This window comes from Chionomys nivalis, chromosome 26, assembly GCF_950005125.1.
Source record: "Chionomys nivalis chromosome 26, mChiNiv1.1, whole genome shotgun sequence".
Classification (NCBI taxonomy): Eukaryota; Metazoa; Chordata; class Mammalia; order Rodentia; family Cricetidae; genus Chionomys; species Chionomys nivalis.
In genome coordinates this window covers 23,611,521-23,637,853 of record NC_080111.1, presented here as the reverse complement: position 1 = coordinate 23,637,853, position 26,333 = coordinate 23,611,521, and the positions used below count along the sequence as shown (strand labels likewise).

General features: G+C 37.6%; 1 protein-coding gene across 3 annotated transcripts in view; it reads left to right on the top strand.

The window, feature by feature from the left end:
• Sema3a (semaphorin 3A) overlaps positions 1–26,333 on the top strand; it is a 305,296-nt gene that overhangs the window by 206,154 nt on the left and 72,809 nt on the right. For all 3 annotated transcript variants that reach the window (XM_057758648.1, XM_057758649.1, XM_057758647.1), the window contains exons 6-7: positions 9,490–9,583; positions 17,910–18,029. In XM_057758648.1, the coding sequence (XP_057614631.1) occupies positions 9,490–9,583; positions 17,910–18,029 (214 nt within the window). The remainder of the gene's footprint in view (positions 1–9,489; positions 9,584–17,909; positions 18,030–26,333) is intronic.

Genomic DNA, 26,333 nt, shown 5'->3' with positions numbered 1-26,333 from the left:
TTTCTGTTAGATATTCCTGCTGTGATTTCCAATTTTAATAGACAGACCTTTCATTTTCTCATTTCAGAGAAATATCTTACACAATTCAATGTGAATTTCTTACATAAACAAATATTTACACTAGTGATTTAAAAACATATAAATTATTAAATTCTTTAAAATAAATACAAATATGAAAATACCAATAAGAAATCATGCCGTAGCTGAGTGTGGTGGCACACACCCTTCAACTCAGCTCTCCAGAATCAGCGGCAAGAAGTCAGTGTGGTCTGCATAGTGAGAATCTGGTTGGACCGGAATATACAGTGAGAGCTAGTCTCAAAACTGGGGGCAGGATGGAACAAATCATGTACTACTATGCATAAAAACTCAGGCATGGTAAATGCAAACAGCTTCTTCAATTTTGATGTAGCACATGTCTTCACCCCGGACACAGCTGTGATAATTCCTACTGAGTGAAAACCATCAGGTTCAGGAGTGTTATTGAGAAGGTTGGACACAATATTGCATGGAGTATAAGATGTATAAATTCTACAACCTGATGAGTCTAACTCTTCTTGAAGGTGGCCATAATGAGGGTCATTATATATACTGATAAAATTGATAAGAGAGAGTACCTGCTCCATAATAAAAAAAAAAATCAAGAATAACAAGATGGGTTAGTTGAAGGTTAAACTCTCCTGGTTTTAGAACTAGAGTATTCTAATGTTTCAAGTCTACAAATACCAATGATATACGGACATTAATGAATATCACCTTAAGAAATTAACATATTTTCCAGAATTCATGTTATCACCTGCTTTACTATTTGAGTTGCAACTAGTCTCCATTGCACAATTGTGTCCACACCATTTTCTTTTCTTAAATGATTAGCTCCAGTGGTATACTGAGATAGAATTATAAAGTTCTGACTTCTCTACAGCCACCCCCACTCAATCAGTGATGATCATTCATTTATTCACTGGTTTCAACACAATACAGAGTTTACTCTTCTTATATAACAAGATCTGTACTTCATTTAAGAGAATTTAATATGAAAAAGAGTGAGTTATCACTGAAGGCAAAGGAAGGTATGACTAGATTGTTATGCAACCTCCAGAAAAATCTGCTTCCCCGTACAAAAATCGAGGGCATATAAAGAACTGTAGATTTTGACCTAAACTTTAGGTAATAAGTGTATTAATTTTTAGCAATGCACAAACCCAAGCCTCACTTCATGGACTCTAATTACATTTGCAGACACCACACATACGTCACGTAAGTTATTGTGTCATATATTATTACATGATTTCATCAGTTTTCAGTGACTGATTTTAGCTTTTGAAGTTGTGTCTAGCTTTGCTGAAGCTGACTGAGAGAGTGAGACTTCACGGAGAAGAAAGACAAATCCAAGAGCAGCAGATGGAAGCTGATTTGTCAACACTGCCTTGGCTATTACATAGCACAACTCTTTCCTATAACAAAATAAAAATTGCCTAACTAATGTTTTCAGTATGATCTTTCCTTGCAGATGTTGTCATTTGGGACTGATGTCAACTTTTCTGCCCAAGAAAACCTATGCATGCCTAGCTCTTTACTCTGCTTCTTTTTCTTTTTTTTTCTTTTTTTTTTTTATTTATTTATTTTTTTTTTCAGGTTGTTTTGTTTTTTATTTTTTTTTCTTGCTGATTTTTTTTATTAATTAATTAATTTAATTATTAAAGATTTCTGCCTCTTCCCCGCCACCACCTCCCATTCCCTCCCCCTCCCCCAATCAAGTCTTCCTTCCTCCTCAGCCCAAAGAGTAAGCAGGTTTCTCTGCCCTGTGGGAGGTCCAAGGACCACCCACCTCCATCCAGGTCTATTAAGGTGAGCATCCAAACTACCTGGGCTCCCACAAAGCCATTACATGCAATAGGATCAAGAACCCATTGCCAGTGTTCTTCAGTTCTCAGTAGTCCTCATTGTCCATTATGTTCAGCGAGACCGGTTTTGTCCCATGCTTTTTCAGTCCCCGGCCAACACTATCCTGAGTGAGGTAAGCCAGACCCAAAAAGAGGAACATGGGATGTACTCACTCATGTTTGGTTTCTAGACATAAATAAAGGACATTGAGACTATAATTCGTGACTCTAGAGAAGCTAAATAAGAAGGTGAACCCAAAGAAAAACATATAAGCATCCCCCTGAATATTAACCTTCATCAGGCGATGAAAGAAGACAGAGACAGAGACCAACATTGGAGCACTGGACTGAAGTCTCACGATCCAAAGGAGGAGCAGAAGGAGAGTGAGCACGAGCAAGGAACTCAGGACGGCGAGGGGTGCACCCACACACTGAGGCAATGGGGATGATCTATCGGGAACTCACCAAGGCCAGCTGGCCGGGGTCTTTACTCTGCTTCTAAGAGGAAGGACTCATTCAGGCTGCGATGCTGTTAAAGATAACTTTCTCAGTGCTGTAGCCGTAGGCCACGTGTGGCTGTATACCATTTGAAATGTGACTAATGCCAGTAAGAAATGGGAGCTTTCCTGTTTTAAATTAATATAAATTAAAGAAGGAGACATGCGTCATTGCTGGACACTGTTGCACAGTGTTTGTCTGGAGTCACCCTTTTAGGAAAAGCAAGTTCCGGATGAATTTGAGCCAGAAAGGAACTTCTTTGTCAAAGCGCAGTATGCCACAATATTTCCTGTGGTGTCTTATTGCATTCGTTCTTTCCGAAAGTCCACAGACTTGTCCTGTCTATTCATTGCCTGTGTACCATTTTTAATTAAGAAATGCAAAAGAAGGCTAATAAAGCATGCTTGCAAAAACCAATAAGCAATTCTCTTAGGAAGTGACTTCCGAAATTAAGGAAAGGTCATTTTGTGTCAGGAAGGATGAAGGGGTTTCTAGAGAGATCACAGAATCATGGCAGAGTCAAGGAATCTTGGGAAATCAAATTATCTTGCAAGGAAGATATCTTCTGTGAGAAGCAAGGAAAAGAAATGCAAGAAGCTCAAAAAGTCGATTTGTTAAAAATTGTCTGAAGCATTGGGTTTTACAAAATGTCACACAATTCTCCCCAGCACAATGTGCATTCTTCTTCACGTGAGCAAGATTTTATTTGCCTTCCATTTTTTAAAAACACCATTCATGTTTTAATCATTAAATAACTTAGATTGCAACATTATTGCCGAAATTTATTACTTGGACAAGATTGAGATTTAAGAAATTTACTGCCATGATGTCAGCAATGGTTTCTAATTTATAAGACTTTGGAGTAGACATTAGCATGGTTATTATTTCCTCTAATGCCTTACCTCACCAGCCCAGTAACGTTCAGGAAATCCAAAAGACAAAGGAGAAAGAGTAGTCTTAAAAGCTAAAAATAGTTGCGGAAAACTGATGCAATCGTGTAATAAAATAAGGCACAATAACTTATGTGATGTGTGTAGTGCCTGCTAAAGCAATTAGAGTTCATACATTGAGCGCATGTATTGCTAAACATGAATAACTATTTCAGCACAAGTAAACTGAAGAAGCTATATTCTTTAACAATGCCAACAGACTTTGGGATCTCTAGTCTTAGTATTATTTGCATATGTGATCTACTTAACATTTTTATAAAGCAGAAAATCACTGGATAGCAAAAATATTTCCAAAGATCTTTCAAGTAGAACCTAACCATGAACTACATGATATATTACATATAGATAGGAAATTAGTACACAGTTAAATTGTGACAGAATCTTCACAGTGATTAACTATCATCACATGTTTTATAGGTCTTTCTCATCAAAAAGTGGAAACAGAAGTGTTAAATGAATCCAACCAACATGCTAGAGGGAGATATTTACAAGATTAAAATTTTATTTTATTTTTAAATTAATTGCTCATGAGCACCAGTTTATGAGAATTTGCCAAATTATAAGTGTGTGCTGGTGCCCAGAGAAATCAGATTCCCAGGACCTGGAGTTTATAGATGGGCTGTTTGATAGGGGTCCTGGAAACTGAACTTGGGTCCTTTGCAAGAGCAGTGTGTTTCCCTAACCACTGAGCAGCATCTCCAGCCTAAGCCCGATACATTTAAATGCGCATTAAAATATGTAAACAATATATTTTGAATATAGTCTGTCCCCTTCCTCCTGCTTCCAGATCCCTCCCCTACTTCTTAGTCTCTCAGTGTGAGGCTCATCCTCTCTCTAAAAAAATAAAACAAAAACCAGTAACAAAGTGCACATACACACACACACATGCACGCTTGAGCACACACACATGACACACACACACACCACATGCACGCGCGCACACACACACACATTAAAAACAACATGCAATCTGTTTGTGTTGGCCAGCTACTATTGAAAATGCAGCATGCCCTGAGTGTTGTTAATTGACACAGTGTCAGTCCATTGAAGAAAACGTATGCTTCCTCTCCCAGGCGGTTTCAATGAGAAACAGAGTCTTGTTTAGACGTGGGCATTGTGTCCACTTCTGCTCTCTGAGCTGGAATGTTGTCTGACATGGACTTGTGCAAGTCTGGTCATGCTGTCAAAATCTCTGTGAGTTCACAAACGCATCCACCCTGTTGTTTCTGGGAAATACTCTTTCCTGAGTAGTCTACCACCTCTGGCTCATACTCTATTTCTTCCTCTTCTTCCACATAGACTTCAGAGCCTCAAAGAGAAGGGTATGATATAGATAACTCACTCAGGGCTGAATGCTCCAAAGACCCTCACCTTTTGCTAGGTGCCCAGTTATGGCTCTCTGTGTCATGTACCATCTACTTCCAGACGAACCTTCTCTGATGAGGGTTTAGCTATGCACTCTTCTGTGAACAGGGAATATGTCATTAGGAACCATTTTATTGCTATGCTCACTTAACAGAATAAATGTATTAGGTTTTTCATGGGGCCCATGATCTATCTATTCTCGGGTTCATGGTCTCATTAGCAGTGTTAGTGTAGATTCCATATCATGAAGCAAACCTTAAATCCAATGGAAAAGTAGTTGCTTATTCACATAGCATTCGTTCTACTATTGTAACAGAGGGCATATATTGCAAATGATCACTGTTCAAGATTGCAGGACTCATAACTGGATCATATCAGTTATTATTTTTGTCCCCTGGTAACATTCATGGTGCCTTACAGCAGGTAAATGCTATTCAATAGGGGTCAAAGCTTCAACCTGAGCACTGACTAGATCGCTCCAAGTGTGATGATATAAGTAAGTGGTACATTCAGAATAGGGCTTACTTTCAGCTTGTGGAGGGCAGCCAATAGCATTGGTAGGAGGCTCTGATATTTGGGAGAGTGTCTATGAGATTTCTTTGGCCAATGGCTTAAAAAGTCACAACCCATTCCTGGAACTTGGGATTCTGTTTCATAGCATATGATGTTCAGTTGAAATATTTTCCTCCCCCATTATATGAGAATTCCATTTAAATTTCATCTATACATGTATATATTTTAGGAAGCTTCAACAGCCATAGGTTTCCGGATCACTTTAGAAAAAAAGTCTTTATTGTTAGATGTTCCTTACCATATTATCTCTTTTGCCCAGCCCTTACACCCAATCTCAATTTAATTCTCCTATTTTAAGGTCCCCTTTATCTCTTTATAATGGTATATTCTATTCAGTAAAAGAACCAATTTCAGAGCCCAATCTCTTAGTTGCTACCTAAGATCTGTGACTATTTTGAATGAAACATAAATCCACAGCTTTAAATCTAACATACATACCTAAAGGAAAACATGAAGGGTTTGCCTTTCCGTGCCTGGATTACTTGATTCACAATGGTTGTATCTAGCTCTCTCTATTTACATGAAAATCTCATCATCTCCTTTATTTTCTTAACAGCTGAATAATACTCCATTATATAAGTGTGCCATATTTTCATTGTCCATTCATCAGTGCACATCTAAGGTGTTTGCAGTTTCTGGCTGTTATAAATAGAGCACTACGTGAGTGTCCCTCTTTCCCTGCATTATCAACAACATCTGCTATCATTTATTTGATTAATCTTGGCAGCTCTTACTGGGGTAAGAGAAAAATCTCATAATTTTAATTTGCATTTACCAGAAAGCAATGGATTTTTTAAAAGTAGTTCTCATCCATTTGTATTTTAATATTTGATAACGCTGTTTAGTTCTACACCTCATATTTAATTTGGGTTATTTGCTTTCTTTGTGTTGAGTATTTTTAAATATATACTCTAAATACTAACTATAATCAGATGTATAATTGTAAAGATTAATTGACAAAGAAATCACATATGCTGCTGGAATAATTGTGTCCTTTGCTAAGTAATGAACATTTTTGTATGTTTAATAGTGTTCAAATTTCTAGAAACTCTCCATGTTTTCTTTCCTTGTTATTTGATGTACAATCTAAGGTAGCCCAAGCCACCCTTAACATATTATGCAGTTATGGATAACCTTGAACATGTGATTTTTCTTGCCTCTACCTACCAACTGGTGTGATATGAGTGTCCAATATCAGTAAGATGTCTTAACAAATTGCCTGCCACATTTGTTTTGGAAAAGAAAAAAACTCATATGTTAAGAAAATTAACATTTTTGTACTTTGAAGTTTTTTTTTTTCCCAGTAGAGATTTTCAAGTATACTTTTGTCCAATGAGAGGAGAAAACAAGTTCAGTGCTCTAAGGAAGAACAAATGTTCCCATATATTCTGAAAATCCACACTAGTTTTTGCTTGTGAACATAAAGTCACTTGTCCTGTGTCATGAGGGATTTTGATAAACATGAGACAATGATTTAACTATAGGAAAAAAGGAACAGTTTTTAGGGTAAATTATATTTTATATATTACCACAATGTATTTTTACATTTAGAGTGAGATTTATTCTGGTACAGATGAGGAATCTAAGTCTGAAAAAGTCTTAGGGTCTTGCCTGAGATCCAAAGCTAGCAAAAGGCAGAGCCAGGAATAACACCCATTTTGTCCAATTTCAGCATCTCTGGGCCCATTTCTTCAAGTAATGGGTACGGACTTTACACTACAAGTATGTGGATGCAAGTAACATTATATACTGCTCTCTACAGAAAGCAGATATATATATATATATATATATATATATATATATATATATATATATTCCATGACCGCATCTCACTGGACTGAGAAGAAACTGTGTGTTTGCAGCACTGTAGAATCCTGTACCAACAGAGAACATTTGTCCTGGAGACATTCAGAAATTTAAGTAGCAGTATTCTTAAAGGAAAGATGTTTGTCAGCAAGATGAGTGATAAATTTAGTAGTTATTGATGGAATTAAGCAAAAAGAACGCAATTTCTGAGCATATTATCTGATACCATGACCCAGGGCTCCTCTTAAACCGTGACTGACATGCTTGACCTCGGTTCCTTTGGAGTCTAATCTTTTACTCTGTAAATCAAATACTACATGACATTGGAAGTTCACCTCCTCTAGCTTGACATGGCCTGATTAACGTAGACATATGATCCTCGACATTCTGTCTCTCATATTTTGAAAGGATGGCTTCTCTGTGTAGTTCGGTTTAACAAAGTATCCATGAGGAAAAGAGACAATCACATTTTTACCATTTTTCCCATCAGTTCTCCCAGTGTTTCCTCCAACTTTTAACAAATATTCATATTTATGATTTTATAGTATTTTATATGATTTGTAAACTGTGGGCTTAGGCAAACATCCACCCTCCAAATATAGTCTTTGTCCTCTAGTTTCTAATTTTAATAAGCCTCCATGAAATCAAACTATTACTTATAAGTACTTGTATGTCTTCATTAGTGTAAGTTAATTATTTTCATGTTGTATTTTTGGGATTGAAGTCTCTAAATACGGTTAGATATCTGCTGTTTTATGTAACCATGATTAAGTAGTAATGTAGTATTTATTTCAAGTCACATTAAGAAGTTGATCAATGTAAGTAACCAGTTGCTATAAATATACATATTCTTTAAGTAATCATAAGAACAACATTAAAAAATAGCCTCTTTATTTTCTGAATTAATATTCCTTACATAAATTTTACAGTAATTTTTACGGTAAAACTCCAAGGTGGAATATTCATATTAAAATTGACTTTTTAGGCTTAGTGGCACAGAGATAAGGTATGATCACAGAAAATCTGAATCTGATTATTTGCCAAGCTGGGCTTGGTGCCTGGATCACCAACATTCCGGCTATCATTGCACAGTTCTGAGAAAACCCATAAATTATTACACAGTATTAATTTTAGGATGAAACTAAAGACCCGTCATTGCTAGTGACAGCTGCTACAAAGTAGCGAATCAACGGAAAGAAACAGTAATACAGGTAATTCATGTCACCATGATGGAACTGCAGGATGCCTGGTTTCCTTCCTTTTCCACTTTTCTCTGCAATCCAAAATGGGATCTGAGAGTTATAGTTTGAAACCCTGCCATTAGCTCCATCAGAAATATTAAATGTTAAACCAATAGCTTATTGACCATAAAATGAATATCGTGTGCTATTATGCATTAGAAAATACTTTTATGTGATTAGTAGAAAAATTGCCAACACCACTATTTTATTTGAGTCTTTGGACAGGTTAATGCACCACTGGGAAGAAGAAACTTACATGCAATGTGCCAGAAATGCTCCTGAGTTTACTCAGCTGTCACTTACGCCTAGCATGATACATCCTGACAGAGGGTTCAGAGCCAGGAGTCTCTGACCTACTTCTCAGGTGTTGTGCATACATGTTATTCACGTGCTATCTAGGGACATAAACATATTTCTGTATGTAGTTAAAAGTTTATTACTGTATCTGGGTACTTGACCTTCCCAAAGATGTGACTTATGTGTTAAAAAAAAAAGAAGAAGAAAGTGTAAAAGTGTTTGCTCTTCCCTGATGCCACCCCACAGACAGACTCTTCCTAGAGCATTGGTTCCCTTGTAGAGAAAGAAGGATGATTTTATGTCCCTTACTAGGTTACTGAGTCTTATAAAGCACAGTAAGAGCATGGCAATTACACGGAAATGGAGTAGGGAAATTGACTGCTGTGGTTAAATACTTTTTAATGGATTGTGTGTACAGAAAATAAAATAGAAGTCATCAAGAAATGTAGTCTAATTGTTATTTTTCTTCTCTATCAAAAAATAAAATGAGTCATTTTACATCATTCTGAATTTTGTTTTCCCAAGAGCCATTTACACAGATCTTACATGGCAAACATGAGAAAATTAAAAAGTTATCTTAGTTCTACCATAATAAGTTTTGCTCTCGGCCTGCGGACTTTTTCACTTGCACCATGCTCACAGCTACCAAAAAAACAAACCAGCAAACAAACAAGGAAAACTCCAAACCACCAAACTGAGTAGCCGTTTGGCTAGTCTTAGCTCTTTCAGTCCATTTACTTCATTTGTCTTCTCCAAAGTTGAAACAAAGTAAAGTACTCTGTGTTGGATGGGAATACTCAACCTCTCTTTGATTTACTGACATGCTGAACACACTTCTGTGAATAAACGAAACCTTTCTTTTGTTTCAATCTGCAGGACAACATTTTTAAGCTACAGGACTCCCATTTTGAAAACGGTCGTGGAAAGAGTCCTTATGACCCCAAACTACTGACAGCCTCTCTCCTAATAGGTATGTAACCAAAGATCGAATACATAGCGAATCTGCTATAACCAATGTCAAGGTGGCCCATTCCTTCCACCTGCCAAGATCTGTCATTTTTCTTCATGTAGTTTCAGAAGCAGAGCAACAGTTGTGCTGTTCACAAATATTTTTTAAAGGAAATAGAAAAAAATCACTAATTGTTGATTGTGATTGCCTTACTCAAACTGATTTGTGTTTTAGGAAATAGTTTAATTATACCTTGAGAATAGTTGGCTCAAATGTTATACATCATTCACTGAACTTTAGTTTTTGCTTTTGTAAGTATTATTTCATTTTCATTTGATGAATAAATAGAATGTAAAATAAATGAGATATGATTTAAAAAGATGGCATTCAGTGTATAGTGAGAAATGTACTTCAAGACGCCACTGTGTCAATGTTTGGACCACTTCATGATTAAGCCAAGTAGTGGTACCATTCATTGGCAGAGACTCCCTGGTTCATTTTGTTTGACTCACTGGAGTATCTTGTTTTATATGCCAGCCTAAGAAAAATATTCTGTCATTATATTTTCTGGCTTTAAGATTTTAGCATCTTCTCTGCTTAAACACTAGCATAATAACTTAGGAGACTTACTTTTTCCTTTCATCTCTATTCTTTTTTTTTTCTTGTTAGTCTCTGCAAAGGGTTGGAGAATACATACAAAGCTAAAGATCAGAGTCAGGTACAGAAGTAGGAATATTAGTCTGTATGAAGTGTGAAGAATTTTTACTCATTCATTCACCAGAAAGCTTGGCTTACTGAAATAGAAGCTAAAAGTATGGAGTTATGGGCGTGTTCTTCCTTACTCCAACCTCCTTTCTTTCCTTCAACATTTTTCGTTTTTCATGCCTTTTTTAGTTACATGCATCAGCAACCCTATACACACTATATTTGTACTCTTTTCTATTAAGCGTTTACATTAAAAATAACGAAAGTTTTCAGACATCAAAGTTTAGAATTTTTAAAAGTAAATTAATGCTTAGCTCATTTTGCATGAGTTTAATGTTTTCCATTTCTTCCCTTGTTAAATGCTTTTTATTCTCAAGAAAATTAAACTTTAGTTGTAGAGACAACTGTACTAACCACAGAGATATATATCTGATATGATCCAGTGTTTATCACCATCTTTGCTCCATTTACAATAAAACTTTGCAATATAAATTACCTCTTCTATAGCTTTTCAATCTACACAACTCTAGCCCATTTGATCCTTTTATGAAACATTTTTAAAAAGACTTTTTAAACCTGAAGGACAACTGCCGACTTAGCAAATGTGTAATTTTCCTGCTAATGGGTGACCTGGTGTTTACATGTGCATGCCTTCCTCATGCATGCAGGCTGAAATTTGAAAGTTGTCTCGCACAATGAGGGAAATCATGCCTTGTTCTGACTTGCAACCTGTATTTATTTAAATGGCACGCAAAAAATGAAACATATTACTCAAAACGCAGTCTGCACAAGTGTGCCTAAAGCTGAGTTAGCTTGTGGTTTGTTCCTCTGAAGGGATTTGCTTATTTATTTTATTATTCCACCGAGAAAGGCTGATGACAGTCAGTATTACATAGCTAGTATGGCATGCAGCCACACAAGGCCCACGAAGGAAAAGAAACTCCAAAGTTTGGTCTTATATTAGTGTTTCTTTGAAATAGATGTATAGGTTGATGAAAGGGAGGAAAGAATGACTGAAGTTCAGAGAGAGGATATGTGGCGGAGAAGGAACAAGAGACCTTTCAGAAACACACGCTTTCCCTGAGAGTCCAGACCTAACACACCCACTCCAGCAAAATGCGTCCATAACTTTCAGAGCAATGAAGTACATATTCATAAAGTCAAATAAGTTAGTTCTGAATCAGTTAAGAATAAGTGCGGATATAAGAACAGCTCCTCTCAGATCAGGTAAAAATCCCTTAAAACATCCACAATGACATTTGTTAAATTTTAAATATTTATTTATCTGTTGAGTGTGCTGGGTTGTGTCAGTGCTTCAGCACCACTGATGAGTGTGGAGACCAGAGGACACTCTCAGGCGTTGCTTCTCTCCCCACTCTATCTAAATCCTGGAAATTGGACTCAGGTGGACAGACTGCTGGCAAGAGACTTTATTCACTAATCCACCATTGCTGTCCATGCAACACCATTTTACTTCAAGGGCTGTAACTTCCTTTGTTGTGGTTGTTTGCTTTGGCAATGTATTACTAATTCTCCTCTCACGGTACATAAAATATTCTTTATTGGCTTTGAGGAATTTTCTCTTATACTTCTTGAACATGAATAGTCACTGGCCTTATGGGTCTTTTGAACACAAATATTTGCTACATCAATTAAACTTTTGAATATAGAGTATTAACCACCTCGGAAGCGCACAGGAGGTGATGTACAGATGAGGAGTTAGCCACATGGCAGTCCTGTCTTCTCATGTGACTTCGGGATTCATCCTCATTTCAGCACGTAAAAGAGAAAATCTGAGGCCGCTCCCTTCCCCAAACCCAGGCTGCACTCAAAGCATCTGTGAAGTGGTCTTGTCAGAAGGTGTTTTTCATACTTGCAATGCCAGGATAAAGCTGTTCCAACCAATACTAATTGTTAAAAACCAACAGCGAGTTTACACAAACTGTGAAAGTTTTGTAAAATCTCCTTTCAAAAGTCCAAAAGTTTACAAGGTTGACTATAGAAAATTAGGTTTGTTTCCCTTGCCCAATGCATAGCTACCCAAAGTGCCCAAATCCAGCATGGTAGCACATGCCTCTAATACCAGCACTCGGGAGTCAGGGGCTGACGGATCTTTGTGAGTTTGATGTCAGTCTGGTCTAGGAAGTTTGTTCTAGGACAGATAGGACTGTTACATAGAGAAACTCTGTCAAAAAAAAAAAATGCCCAAATCCAAGTACATGTTCTAAAATTTTCAAGTCACCTTAATAAAGTTACTTTGCCAATTTTTTAAAATAATAAAAGTACTGCAGAATTTATTTTTAAAATATCTCTTCCTCCACCTGCACGTATTTTTCAACTTTGTTTTAAAATATCCTTATTAAAGATAGCATTTGCTCCCTTGTTCAGTATAAATACCAGGTGTGAGGAGAACATAAGAATAAAACCTAGAACTTCCCACGCCAATTAAGGAGTAACTCGCTTTTTCATGATATGAAGGAATAGCCAACCTGAGAGCAATTTTATTTTCTCATTGAAATATTTCCCAGACAATGCAGACTAATAATTTAGATATATTCCAAAAAGAAGGAATATTGCTGAGGTCTATTTCAAATGTCCCTCACGTATATATCTTCAGACTGGAATTTTGCCTTACTCAGGAAGGAATATATTCTGGCATTAAAAATGCTTTCAATGGGTCTTAGAATAGGCAGGGTATTCCCTAAAATAGTTAGATATTGATACAGATATTATTTGAGCCTCTGTCTGGGCCTCAGTTCCCTGATATGTAAGACAGTAGGCTATGCTAATTTTGCCAGCTTCTTGCGAGATTTAAAGGCGCAATGTAATCTAGAGCGGCTGTTTGGGTGTACGTCCATTTCTGAGGTCCGAATGAAGGGGAATACACAGAAACGCATATTAATACCTGTCTAGGAGGAAGCTGGGAGGCACAGTTGGAGTCTTATAAATCTTATGTTTGAAATTGTGTTCCATGTGAACACATTGCTTCAGAAAAGCATCATCATTAAGACAACAGCATACGGAACAAAGTCTGCACGCATATGTTGCTATATAGACAGCGGCCCTAGGGAAGAACCCGGTCAGACTTTCTCTGCGCCCCACCACTGCACCAAGCGTCTCATTCCTTCAGCGTGGGTTGGGTACAGAAAGGCGGGAGAGAGCAGTTTGGCTTCTTCTGTTTCTCATTACTCGGCTCTCTGTGAGGAAAATTTACCTAAGGTGTTAACAACGTAATAGCCTGGTCTTTAGGTTTGTTTGATATCCGCTGACATTCATGTCGCACTCCTCACCTGGGCCAGAAACGCTGCAATTTCATCGGGAAATTTATTTTTCCTCCTTCAGTTTCTCCTCGCCACACCCTTCTTAGGAATTGTAATCCAAGACATTAGCTGATCTAAGCCACATTGTTCCTTCATTTGGAGCTGTGAACAGAAATTCTAGAGTGCGTGTGAACTTTTGTTTTTAATGCATGCTTCTCGGGAACTCAGCCGTGGTGGATGCAGAGGTCGCAAAGCTGTTTTTATTCATCTCAGTAAATTATACTTTCCTTAGGCAGACTTTAAAGGTTACAGTTAAGACAGAATGGATGTGTGCTCAAATGGCCATCTTGGTCTTTGCTGCCTTCTAGACAGTTTAGTTTTATCTGTCAGCACCGCATAATCATCATCGAATGTATTCGTTTTAAGCCATCAAAAATGTGCCATTTCTATATATAGATGCTTTATGATCTGGCTGGTTAGACAGTGTCCATAACCATGAATGTGTTACTGAACCATCAACCTAACACAAGCGGACACAGTTCATGTTTTCTTTCACTCATGGATTATTTTACATAGAGAGCTCAAGAATTTGTATCAGCAGCATTGCCATTCAAAACACACACACACACACACATATATATATGTATATATATAATAGCACCTCATATTTTTAATAATGTGTCAAAAGTACACATTAACATTATGCTCACGAATTAGTATTTATTTGATGACCTTATAAGTAGCCTAAAAATGAGAAAAAAAATACAATTAGTCGAATTTTGCTGTCACTGTTACACTTACTTGTTCCCCAAAATAAGCCCTTCAAGCAATTGCACATTATGTAAAGTCAAAAACACGTGAATAACTTTAGAAAGTCAAAACCTTGACACAACTTTAGTACTTCCCGGAAGTGTTCAAATGTTTTAACTGGCACAGATGGGGATTGTTGCTATATTTCTGCTTAACAACAACAACCAAAGAGGTGAGAGTTGGCCATTTTGCCAACTAGACCATCAGCCAAAATAAGAACAATGTCTTGTTACATTTTCTATGGGACCATCACCCTTGCTAAGAACTCCCATAGAAATATAAGAAGGGAATTGTGTCTAAGTCTGAAAGCAAGAAACAGCTACTAACAATTAGCAAGGACAAGAAGAGATCTTAACGCCTCATAATTACCCGATATAATCCGGCTCAGAAAAACTAACACCAGCTTGTGCAAAAAGTAATATTTGGGTGAAAGGTGATTTCCCATGGCAACTGATACCTAAACCTCCACCTCCCGTTTGTTCAAAAGTCAATTTCTAAATTTAATTATCTTCTCAGTAAACATTGAGCTCTTCTGCTTGGTCCAAATCATCTTCCCATCTGTTGTGCAAATAGAAAGAAAATAACTCTCTGCTCGGGAATCTTTCTCTGATGCTGAGTTCTTTCATCCTTGCATGACAGTGAAGAAAAAAAGTAATATAACCCAGATAACGTGTAAGAGAACCAAATATCTTCCCAGAGCCAGAGATGTTGGTTGTTACCGACTTCTCGATTCTCTTCTGAGTGGTTTTGTAACAGAAGCAGTAATTCTGCATTCCATTTCCTCTTAAGAGCAAGCTGGCCAATCGAATGACCATGGCTTTATATTCTCTACTGTATACGATGTAGGCTTTGTTGGGTGGGATTTGCGGACAGTAAGCTGTCCAGGTCATCTGTAGTTTCAGCTTCACTGACTTGGTTTCCATCACATTATGTGCCTCCTCAGCAGGCAAGTTCAGAAAGTAACTTTATACTTTGGAAAAGTCAAGACAAAGAGAGCATGTATCCCCTCACAAAGTTTATAGCAGGGCTACTTCGAGAGGTTTTCACACGCAACTTTGGCACTTTGGTGTGAGCCTGCCCTTTAATCGCTGAGCCATCCCTCCAACCTGTCACTCACAAGTCTAACCACCATCCTCTTGACCTTACTGACCAAAAGAAATATGTGATATGTATTTAGCACCACCTTGTTAAAGTTGAAGGTATTAATTTTAATGAAAATGTAAAAATGCTTAAATATAGATAAATTATAAGCTATCAATAAGCCTTAAATATTCCAAAAGTCTTTAAAATAAATGAATATTTTCTTCAAAGTAATGCTGGATTTCTCTGTGGCAGAATGTTACAGTATCATAGGTGATATTTCACTTAGCATTTCCTTAGGTAAAGAAAGAACAAAATACTTTGGAGTTCCAATGATACCGTATGCAGAATGACTTGCGAGTAGTCTTAATAGCACTATCTAATTGGAAACTTGTAATAAATTACTGTCTAGATAAACAATTTGTTCATTTAGAGTCAGTGCAATCTAAAGCAAATAATTTTAAGTTCACTTATAAAAAGGATAGGCAGTTTTAAAGTGATTTTTTTTTCCTCTACCTAGTCTCCAATGTCTAGGGACTCCTCAAAGTCCAAGAAACTCTTCAGAAAACTAACCTGGTGGCACTCACTTGAATTCTAGCAATCTGGAGTCAGGAGAAAGTAGACCTGTGAGTTCAAGGCCAGCCTGGTTTACAGAAGGAGTTCTAGGCCTGTCGGGGTTTCATAGTAAGACTCAGTCTCAAAAAAACAAAACCAACCAACCAAAGAAACTTCAGGAAGGCATAGTTCCAGTGGAATGGTCGATTTGGGTTAGAGAATATCTAGTTTATACAAAGTTTCTGTGAAAACTGAATACATAACTAAAGAACGGCATGTGAGTGATGATATTAATGAAATATGCCCAAAGCATTTATACCGGAAGACTGACAGACAATTCTACATTTCTACATATTGCAGTATAGCAGCAGAAGGGAATGAGTGGTATAGATGTATTTAACTTGTTTTTCTAAGCCCCCTTTGCTTGGTGACTATTTTGAAGTTAATGATTATGAGAACCTAAGAATCAAAAAAATGTTATTTAATGCTGTGTTATTCGTAGAAATGTATCTTGAATTGTTTTGCTTTTTAAATGAAACAATTAACTCTAAGCAATTTAGTGCTTATATGTTATCTAGCAGAGAGAATCTGAGGTGCTTTCTGTCTCAACGACGGAAGACATACACTTTGCAAACTTCATTTAATTGAAAGGTATGCCTTAGCTTAATAGCCTTAGAATTAAACAGGCCTGGATTTGAACCTTCACCCCGGCTTCCCTAACTATTAAGCCAACCAACCTTGGCCTTCCTGAATGTAAAACAGGGGCAACATTCTTTTCTCTCGGGTGTGTTGACAGAACTAAATGAGATCATTAGAAAGAGTTAAGGCAGCCTGCCTGACAAGCGCAAAATAACATCCAGCTGGTGTAACTTCTCTTTCTTGTCCTCCATTCCTGTCTCTGCTCTTTTCTTTTTACATCCTGATAATGATGCTTCCATTATTAAACTGGGACTGAGGGTTTATACACTTTCAGGAGCAAAACATTAAGAACAATGGAATCAAGAACTTAGTTGGCTCAACCCGGGGCTTCTGGACTTGCGTACTCTTCAAAATTAATTTGTTAAACCTGAAGGCCTGCTGTCAGACTTTATGATATCTTATACCAGTTTGAAACATCTTCCTTACCAGAATTCTAAAAAACTAAAAAGTAAGCACATTATATGACTGCATAGATAAAGTAATGACAGGGCCACTCTGACCCCAGATTTGGTTTTCCCAGAAACAACATAAAAATGTGTTGAGGTTTCAAGGCTGCTGGGAATGGCTGCACACAGTGGGCAAAGTCAGGATAACTCCAGAGAGCTAAAATCTCTGACATTGGTTAACTCCAGCGTCAGCAAGACCCTTCCTCAGGAAGGGCAGAGTAGAGAGCCATGGTAACATCGTCTGAGGTCAACTCCAGGCCTTCACACACTTCAACAAAAGTGTACCCACACACAGGCAAACCGCAGGCCAATGTACATGTAAAAATTAAATTTAAAAAAAAAAAAAGATTTTCAAGGAAAATATTATTTCTTATAATCACATCTCATTCATCAGAACCTATTGGGAAATAGTTCATCAAACATTTAAGTATCCCTAAGACAAGTTAAAAATCAGGTTATTTAAACCATAAAGGGTTACCCGTATAAAAGCAAACTATGTGATAATAAAGGTTTTACTTTTCCATTTTTTAAAATTTTCATCAATGAGGAAAATAGTAAAAATTCTGTGTTTAGCTGAATTCTCTGAATCAGACTTCATTCTGATTTTCCAACTTCTCACTGACCTTTTGCTAGGACCCTCCTTTCAGGACTCGGGGATGAAATACACACAGCTTTGCATATCGATGGAAAAAGCATTTGTTGTAACATGAAAATTACATCGTTGCTGTTTTGGTTTTCTTGCTCTGCCTCGGTTAAATAATACACGCTTGGTTTCCTTTTGTGACAATGCAGATGGGGAGCTATACTCTGGAACCGCCGCCGACTTCATGGGCCGAGACTTCGCTATCTTCCGGACGCTGGGGCACCACCACCCGATCAGGACGGAGCAGCACGACTCCCGCTGGCTCAATGGTAGGTTGGATGTGCAAGGACACAGGCGCGGGAACAGAACCTATTGTCACTGGAAAGATTTCCTTTTGCATAACATACAGCTACTCTGGATTCAGTAGGCTGTTCGGATAATGGCGATGACCTCACAACCGTGGATGTGAGAAAATTGGGAAAACAGAAGAGAAGATTAAAAACTAAGGAAATATTTGCTCTGTGCCAAGTGTGAAGGTTCTCAGGAGTCAGCTATGGAAAGAAAGGGTCTGGGCTGAAAGCGCGGAAGGGAGGTAATGGAAAAGATACCGTCTTCTGGGGCCACCAAAACAAAGCTCAGGGCAGTAGCTCTTTTCCTCCATATCTCTCTCTGCTCATTGCTTTGAGAGCATCATTCCAAGCCTTGACGTCAAAACTGTTTTCCCTGCTAAGTGCATTATATTTCAGGGCTTTCACGTGACTCTTACTGCTCTCATACAAACAAGCAAACAAAAAACAACCACTACTTCATTTTATAGACAAGGAAATGAAGACCTACCTACATACACTGAATCCTGTATAGTTTTGTATAAGGAGATCTCAGTTTCCCCCAAGTCAAGCACTGGTCTAACTGCTTGAGGAGTAGATGCTTTTTGTAATTCGTTCTCACTTCTTAGTGTTTAAATCTCGTTAGCATTACATAAAATGTGCAGGATGCACAAACTTAAATAAGCAAAAAGATTGTCACTTAGATCATAAATTCATCCTTATATGTCTGCCTATCAAGTTTGATGATTATTTTCTTTCTTATTGACTTACACACAATAATCAGATATTTATTTATAATGATCTCCATGATAGTATGAGAATAGCTTTTATGACATAATTTAAAGTTTGTATTTCTGCTTTCTCAGTCACGTGAAATAAGGTTGCCAGTTCCTAATGTCCCGTATTTGGAGTTGCGCGTTGTTCCGCACGCTTCCTTAAGGAGTATAAGTTTATGGTGAACTTCCTGCAGGATGTCAGACTGTCTTACTCCTAACGTCTGCTACACCTTCGCTGGGAAGAACTAGCAAAGCCCCTGCATGGCCTCTATATCCATTTGTCTGTTTTTTTAAAAAAAAAAATTGACACCTGCCTCTGGCTCTCAGTGAAACTTCAGGGGAGTGAGGGATCTTTATGAGAATTTTGTTTTATCAACACCTTGCTTTAGAGTGATCACTCAGAACATAAGACAGGACTCTCATTACCCAAGTCTGCATCTCTTTCCTTCTGTGGCAAGGCTTCTATTGGACTATTCTCTCTTGTGGCTAGGAACAAAGGCACAGAACCTGTCTCACGTGATCTTCTTGCCATTATTTCTTAATTTAATTGCTACTTTTTGTTGGTTATTTTGTTGTTAGTATCTTTTAGTGTTTCCTTTGCCATTTATTGTATCATGTGTGTGTGTGTGTGCGTGTGTGGGTGGGGGCGTACATATATCTGTGGAGTCGGGAAAGTACTGAAAGGTTTCCTTCTTCCACCCTGTGAGTGCTGAGAACCAAACCCTGGCCATCCTCACTTAGCAGCAACCTCAGAAAGCCCCTTTACCCTGAGCCATCTCTCCAGCACTCCGATTTCCTTTTGCAAAGATGTCTTCCCATGACTTGAAACTTGGATCCATTGTCCCAAGCAAACTGCTTCTTTTATGTATGCTCAAGTTTATTGTCTGTCTAGGGCTCCTTGCTTTCAAAGTTTTCAGCACTGTAAACTGATTTAAACTTAACTTTACTCCAAAGTCTACTCCATGACCCTCTTCGAAGGGCACTCCTGACTTTCCCTGCTTCTCACCCAGCTCGTTGAACTTGCCCTGCAGGATTTCCCACTATGCGTTCTCAAAGCAATCACTTCTCTGTGTCCCTTACTTCTCGCTCTCACTAACTTCTTTAAATTAGGCTTCAGTTGCTGATTGTTGTTTTACATACAGAAAACTATGAAGATCATTCATGACCGAGTGTGACTTCATAGTAATAAATGGGTATTAGGCAGTCATTTTTTTCACCCTGTTAGCAGCACAGGAAATATGCGATGTCTACATACTCTGAGGCGTTGGAAGTCCCAGTGAGGAACAGAGGAGATGAGGAGGCCTTGATGAAAAGGGCATGTTTAAAACTCAAGAGAGAGCCAGGGAGAGAACTGTAAATTATCTACCACCAGTTATTAAAGCTAGCATGGTTTGTGGGGGGGTGTAAAGTTAGTAGGGAAACCCCTGTTTAACATCACTATCTAGTCTGTTCCCCAATGGAAATATTTGTGTGGGAGAGAAAATGTTTGTTTTTTATTCAGGAACAAAGTACCTTTGATCTACCAAGAACTCTAGCAGTTGTACAGGCTCTAGCTGTCCATGAGAAAGCAAATGAGATTAGAAGATGGACAAAGGAGAGTATAGTATCCGTTTCATTTTCATGGCCTTAAGGAAAAAGTCATCAAGCCAAAGCTGCTTTCATGTTGCAAACACACACATGTTGACAGCTGGCGCTGAAGAATTCTCACTGTGGGAAAGCAGATCATTGTCCGCAATGCTGTTCTTCAGCCCTGAAAATGTGTGGCTCATTTGAGAATTCAGTTATCAGTCTCTCAGCACTAAATGTGAGAACTGATTTTTCCCGAATTAACAGAAAGGTTCCATCTGACAGGGTGCAGAAACCAGATTGCTCTGAGTGTGTGGATGCTGGTGTGTTCCAGACAGGGTCAGAGGACTGCGAAACCCAGGCTTTGAGAAATCAGATACCATTTCAGGAAAAAATGGAAACAAAATGTTTACATATTCCTGTAAAAAAATGAGTGTATTTTGGGGCATCAGCATAGACCACAGAATCAACATTATTGCCAGATATAATGTACTGCCCATTTGTCAGGGGTCTTCAGGGCTGTTGAATTAATTTGGGTTCATGCCTTCATGCATTTCCCCAACTAATCCACTTCTTTGGATGAGCAAATGAATCACTTTTATGTGGTTTTTTAATGTTTGCTCACGCTGAAGAAAAACACAAATGCAGTTCTGTAGAATTCTATCTTGAATTACCATGACTTTGTAAGTAAAGCCTCCCTACTTTAACGCTTCTTTTAAAAACCAACACACCTTTATAATAGTGCCAATAAAGTTTTTAGTCCAGTTTGAACAAGAAAGAATTGCAAGAAATCATTAAAATTCCCACTATTTGAAATCCATGTATGTTTTTACAAATTAGTTTATGATAGTTGTCCTCATGCTTTAGGACAAACCCTAATTTAAGTTTTCTGGTGATTAAAATAATTTCTCATGTCAGATACATGCAACATAAGTTTAACATGTTCTAAAAGTCACGCTTTCCCCTTGTGCTTCATAAACTCCCTTAATAGGGTACAGTTTTAAACTTCAATTCCACTTTCAGCTTCTAGTAATTTGGAAATCAATTTAATTTTTCTTTGTATATTTGTGGTTAGAAAACAAATTTCTACTGCTCTTAGGGTAATCCTTCCTTAGCATTTGATGGGCTATCTAGTTACTGTACCCTTCAGCCATTCTTTCAGATAGATGGATGACTAACTCGAGTTTATTATTATTTTTATTTAATGAAGACTGCTTTACACATTGTTCATGTCCTTGCCTAATAGTGGAATGTTGTGTAATTTCAACGAAAATCCACCAGCTTCAAAATGATGTTTCTCTTAGATTCTGACCTTTATCTGTGATGGAAATATAATACTGACAACTTCCTATAATCGCTATTTAAAACAATTCAGATAGCCTACATGAAAAGCACGGCGATTCTGAACCTTCCCAGGTGTTTACACCTTAGACTACTCTGTCCTGTAGCGTGCTGCTTTGGCTAGTGAAGGCCTGGGAATGTGTAGGACTCCCTCTGTCAATGCTTACATTGGAGTGAGGGTTAAAGGGCAACCTGGTCCTGGCTTCAGTACAATGAAACCACACGGATCCTTGAGAGATCCAAGGCCTGGTGAACACAAACAGACCTAATTACATGCCCAGAGTGTGAGGCTTTCCCATTCATTGCAGGAAGACCTGTTTTCTTTTAGTGGAATTTCCTAAAAGGATCGTGCCTGTGGATAAACTGGCCCACTTGTTTTCCTTCTCCTTTTTTCTTTCTCTGTAATTGAAATGGTATGCAAGTCATCATTGACTTCCTCTCAGAGCCATTCCAGGATGGCCTGCCCTCATTGGAATCAGCACAACTTCCTCTGTGGTCATGTTCTAGGATATTGCACATTCTCTAAAGATTCGAGTTTCTCCACAGGATGCATTCTTAGAAAAATAAAACCAAGAAACATGACTTCAAATAAACGACAAGAGCACAGATTAATATTGGAACCAGAGATCCAGTCTTGAATCGCCTGTGAAACACTTTTAATAAACAGTTTTAATTCTAACATGGTTAAAGACATAAACCATGTCAGAGGTCCAATTGCATTGTTCTTTAATAAGTAAAGAAGTGAAGAACCTATTTTATATCATCTCAGAATTTTTCATGATTTCATTTTGTGTTATTTCAGTGGCTTGAGTAAACGAGTATATTTCTCTGACCCTTGGAAGAAAGCCTCTGCATCAGGACCACTTCCAGAAGCTGAGCAATCATGTAGTTAAAACAAACAAACAAAAACAAACAAAATCCAAAAACAAACAAACAAACAAAGCAAAACAGACAACCAATTTGAGGACACTTCCCTGAGGAATATTACTTTAATTCTTTGTCTAGCTGTGGGAGCTTCCTCTTTTATGATTGCATGCCTGTTGGTGTAGGGCTAGTGGGGGTATTGTTTAGGCACTCATGTTGTTGAGACTTTATGGATGTAGCTTCTCTGATATGTTTAGGAGATGCAATCTCATAGAGACATCCTGTTCCTCGGACTCAGTTTGGTGTGTGAGTTAGTCCTAAATGCATACAAACAAATAACATTGTTATTACTCCAACTGAGCGGATAGTATTTTTATATTTAGAAATAACCACATACATTTATAATTGGTGATATATATATATATATATATTTGTATGTATATAAGTTTTAAAAAAGAAGCCAGAGGCCATGAATTTGGAAGAGATGCAGGGGTCGAGGCTGGGGTGACTGGATACCTGGAAAGGGTTGGGAAGAAAGAGAAAGGGGAAAATAATTTAATTTAAAAATTTACTTTAAAGTATTACAGAGACAGCTTGGTAATGGTGGTGTATGCCTTTAATCCTGGCACTCAGGAGGCAGAGGCAGGTGGATCTCTGTGAGTTCGACATCAACCTAATCTACAAGAGCTACTTCTAGGATAGGTTACAAAGTTAAGGAGAAATCCTGCCTCAAAAAAACAAAAATCAAACCAAACCAAAACAAAACAAAAACCAAGTATTACAGAGACAGCAAAGTCCCCTTAAAGCCTTTTGAACAACTGAAATTGACATGAATGTAGTAGCAAAGATCCAGTCCTTTTTAGCTTCGGATTTATGTCGGGCGGTGGTGGCGCACGCCTTTAATCCCAGCACTCGGGAGGAGGAGGCAGGCAGATCTCTGTGAGTTCGAGACCAGCCTGGTCTACAAGAGCTAGTTCCAGGACAGGCTCCAAAACCACAGAGCTTCTGATTTACATCTGCAGAGAATTTCCGTCATAAATTTAGTTGGCATTGTTGGGGTGAGAGTGTGCAGTATGAAAAAGAAAAATGATGCATTTCTCATACATTATTATTAAACTTAAATAACTAGTAATATTTGTGCCTCATAATCACCTATAACATAGTCTCAAGAATTGATTACCAGAAAAAGTATCTAATAAATAATAGATATTTCACAATAATGTAATCTGTTTAATAAATAACTATGCATCATAAAATTGTTCTAGTATTTAAAGGATGATAAATTCCCAAAATCTCTTAAAGAACCAAAACTTACCAAATAGCACCATCACCCAGTTCCCTTCACCCAAACTACATTCGTATAAGAAACGTGTTACTTTGAAGCAATTGTGTTTGAATAAATCAATAAGGGTGAAGAGTTATTTGCAATAAAACTTAACACATTATCATGAGTATGCTAGAAAATGGATTTTTTTTATAAAACTTACCCAAATAAAATATTTAAAATATGCCATTTTAATATTTTGAATGATGCTCTAAAAATTACTGTCCTCAAATTTAATGTAATGCAGTTTTGAATCATTTCTTGACAGCTAATAGAATAATAAGAACAGAAAATAAGGTAAGCAGCGTTATGTTTACGGAATATACTGAGATTTTTAATTGAAATTGCTTGAAACAAGATGAGGTAATAGCTTAGAAAATTCTTGGAAGCCCATTTTCTTTTCTCACTTCTACATCCCCCCCACCCCCGATTTCTCTCCCTCTTGATTTAGCCTCAGTTTGATGAATACTGCTCCTGTCTGTCCCAATTTCCTCTTCCTCTTCACCGCATTCTGAGCCTGGTGGGCCTCAATAGGGATTTACTGCTGACTCTGTAATCTGGGTCCTCTGTGCAGAGGCAAAAGCAAGAGCTTTACCCAGCGAAGGAGACGTCATGACAATGCCTGTAACCATGGCGCGCTTGGCCTCCCTGACATGGCTCTGAAAGCTTTCCCTCTGTGAGGACAGAAGCCCGCTTGCAAATTGATTAGTTTCTGGCGGCAGCCTGATTGTTGACCCGGGGTTTGGAGAGTGGAAAAACAATCAGATTAGTGTGCGGGGAGTAAAAGACCAGTGCACACTTGCGTGTGGCTTGCTCGGCTATTGAAGCCATGAATGAGGTGAAACAAATTCCCTTCTGAGAAGGCTCGGCAGAGGTTAAGTATGATGAGCCTGGGGGATTAGCGGATCGTAGGCAGAGAAAGCTGAAGGAGGGGAATCGATGCCACTGAATCTTTATGGCGTGGACCGTTTCATAAGAAACAGTTAATAGTTACATTCTAATCATCGTGAGTATGAGGAATAATTTTACAATATTGTTGAATATGGTGTGTAGGCTTTACTCAAATGACTTAAGAGTTCAAAAGTTTCAAAGTAGAAGGTATTTATGAGAATCCAGGTGACGCGATGATATGTCAATGAAAAAAGCTATAAAAGAACCTGCTTTTCAAGGTTGATAAAAGATGCACTTACCCTACTATTATTTGAAGTATAACCTATAGGTGTCTTATAAAATTTAATCAAAGAAGTAAGTCAAATAAATATTGACTCAAAAGATATATATTATGCATTTATTTTTATTCATTTTAGTCCAGACAATTATGCCCACACATATTATGGGCATGAAAATCTTATAGGCAAATGTTCTAAATAAAATGCCTGATAATTAAATTTTATTTAATCAAAATGTATTATATCTCCTTTTTATAATTTCCCTAACATTTTAAACCATATATAACTTCTTTCTCCTAAGAGGAATTATAGGTGTCTCCCTAAATACTATCTGATAGCTATTTTAATGCTTTCTTATTTAAAAAGTTATGTCTTAATTTAAAAGCACATCTAGATTTCCTGTCTTCCAGGTCCTCTCTCCTGTAATTCTAGAGCCTCTTTATCATTAAACACTACTATAACCAACTCAAATAGAGTTGGTGGTAGTCAACTTTGCTATTTTTGGTTGATTTTTATTTTTAACGTTACCACTCTCCCAGTGGGTTTTAAACACTCCACTGTGATTCCTGGGAACACTTAATGGCACGTTTGTCTTTACCACAAGGCTTATCATCCAGCTGCATAGCTCTGGGTGCATGAAATAGAAACCTCTTTAATGAAGCTGCCTCATGAGCCTACAGCAAACTATACCAGTATATGTCAGAGCCCCATTAATTCCCTATAGGAATATGGGAAGAATTCGCTCTGTCTTCTATGTATGTATGACATATACATATACGTACACGTGTACGTATACATACATGTATATATATACATACACACACACACACACACATATATATATATGTATGGCTTAGCAATATTCCATGTTGTTTTCTAGGTAAAATAGTCTATGTGGGTACCCAGAGAAGAATGTGGTTCACGGAAATGCTGCAGTAATGCACTACTGCTGATAGTCTCTACACCCCTCAGAACCGAAGACAGTCTCAGATATCATTGCTTTTCCGGATCTCTCCAGACATTTTGTTTAATTTGATAACATATTTGCTATATGAAGCAATTAATATGTTAGAGAGCAGCGAATATTTTGCCTTAAAAATAAACAATAAAATCATAGTGTATTTGACATTATCAAGTAATACTTCAAAAAATAACAAAGGATAAACTTAAGAAATTTTGCTCTTAACTTTAATTCTAGTGTGTGCAATGCTCACTACTTAACTGCCCCATTAGTGTTTTAACATAGTCTAGTATGAGAAGACGGTGA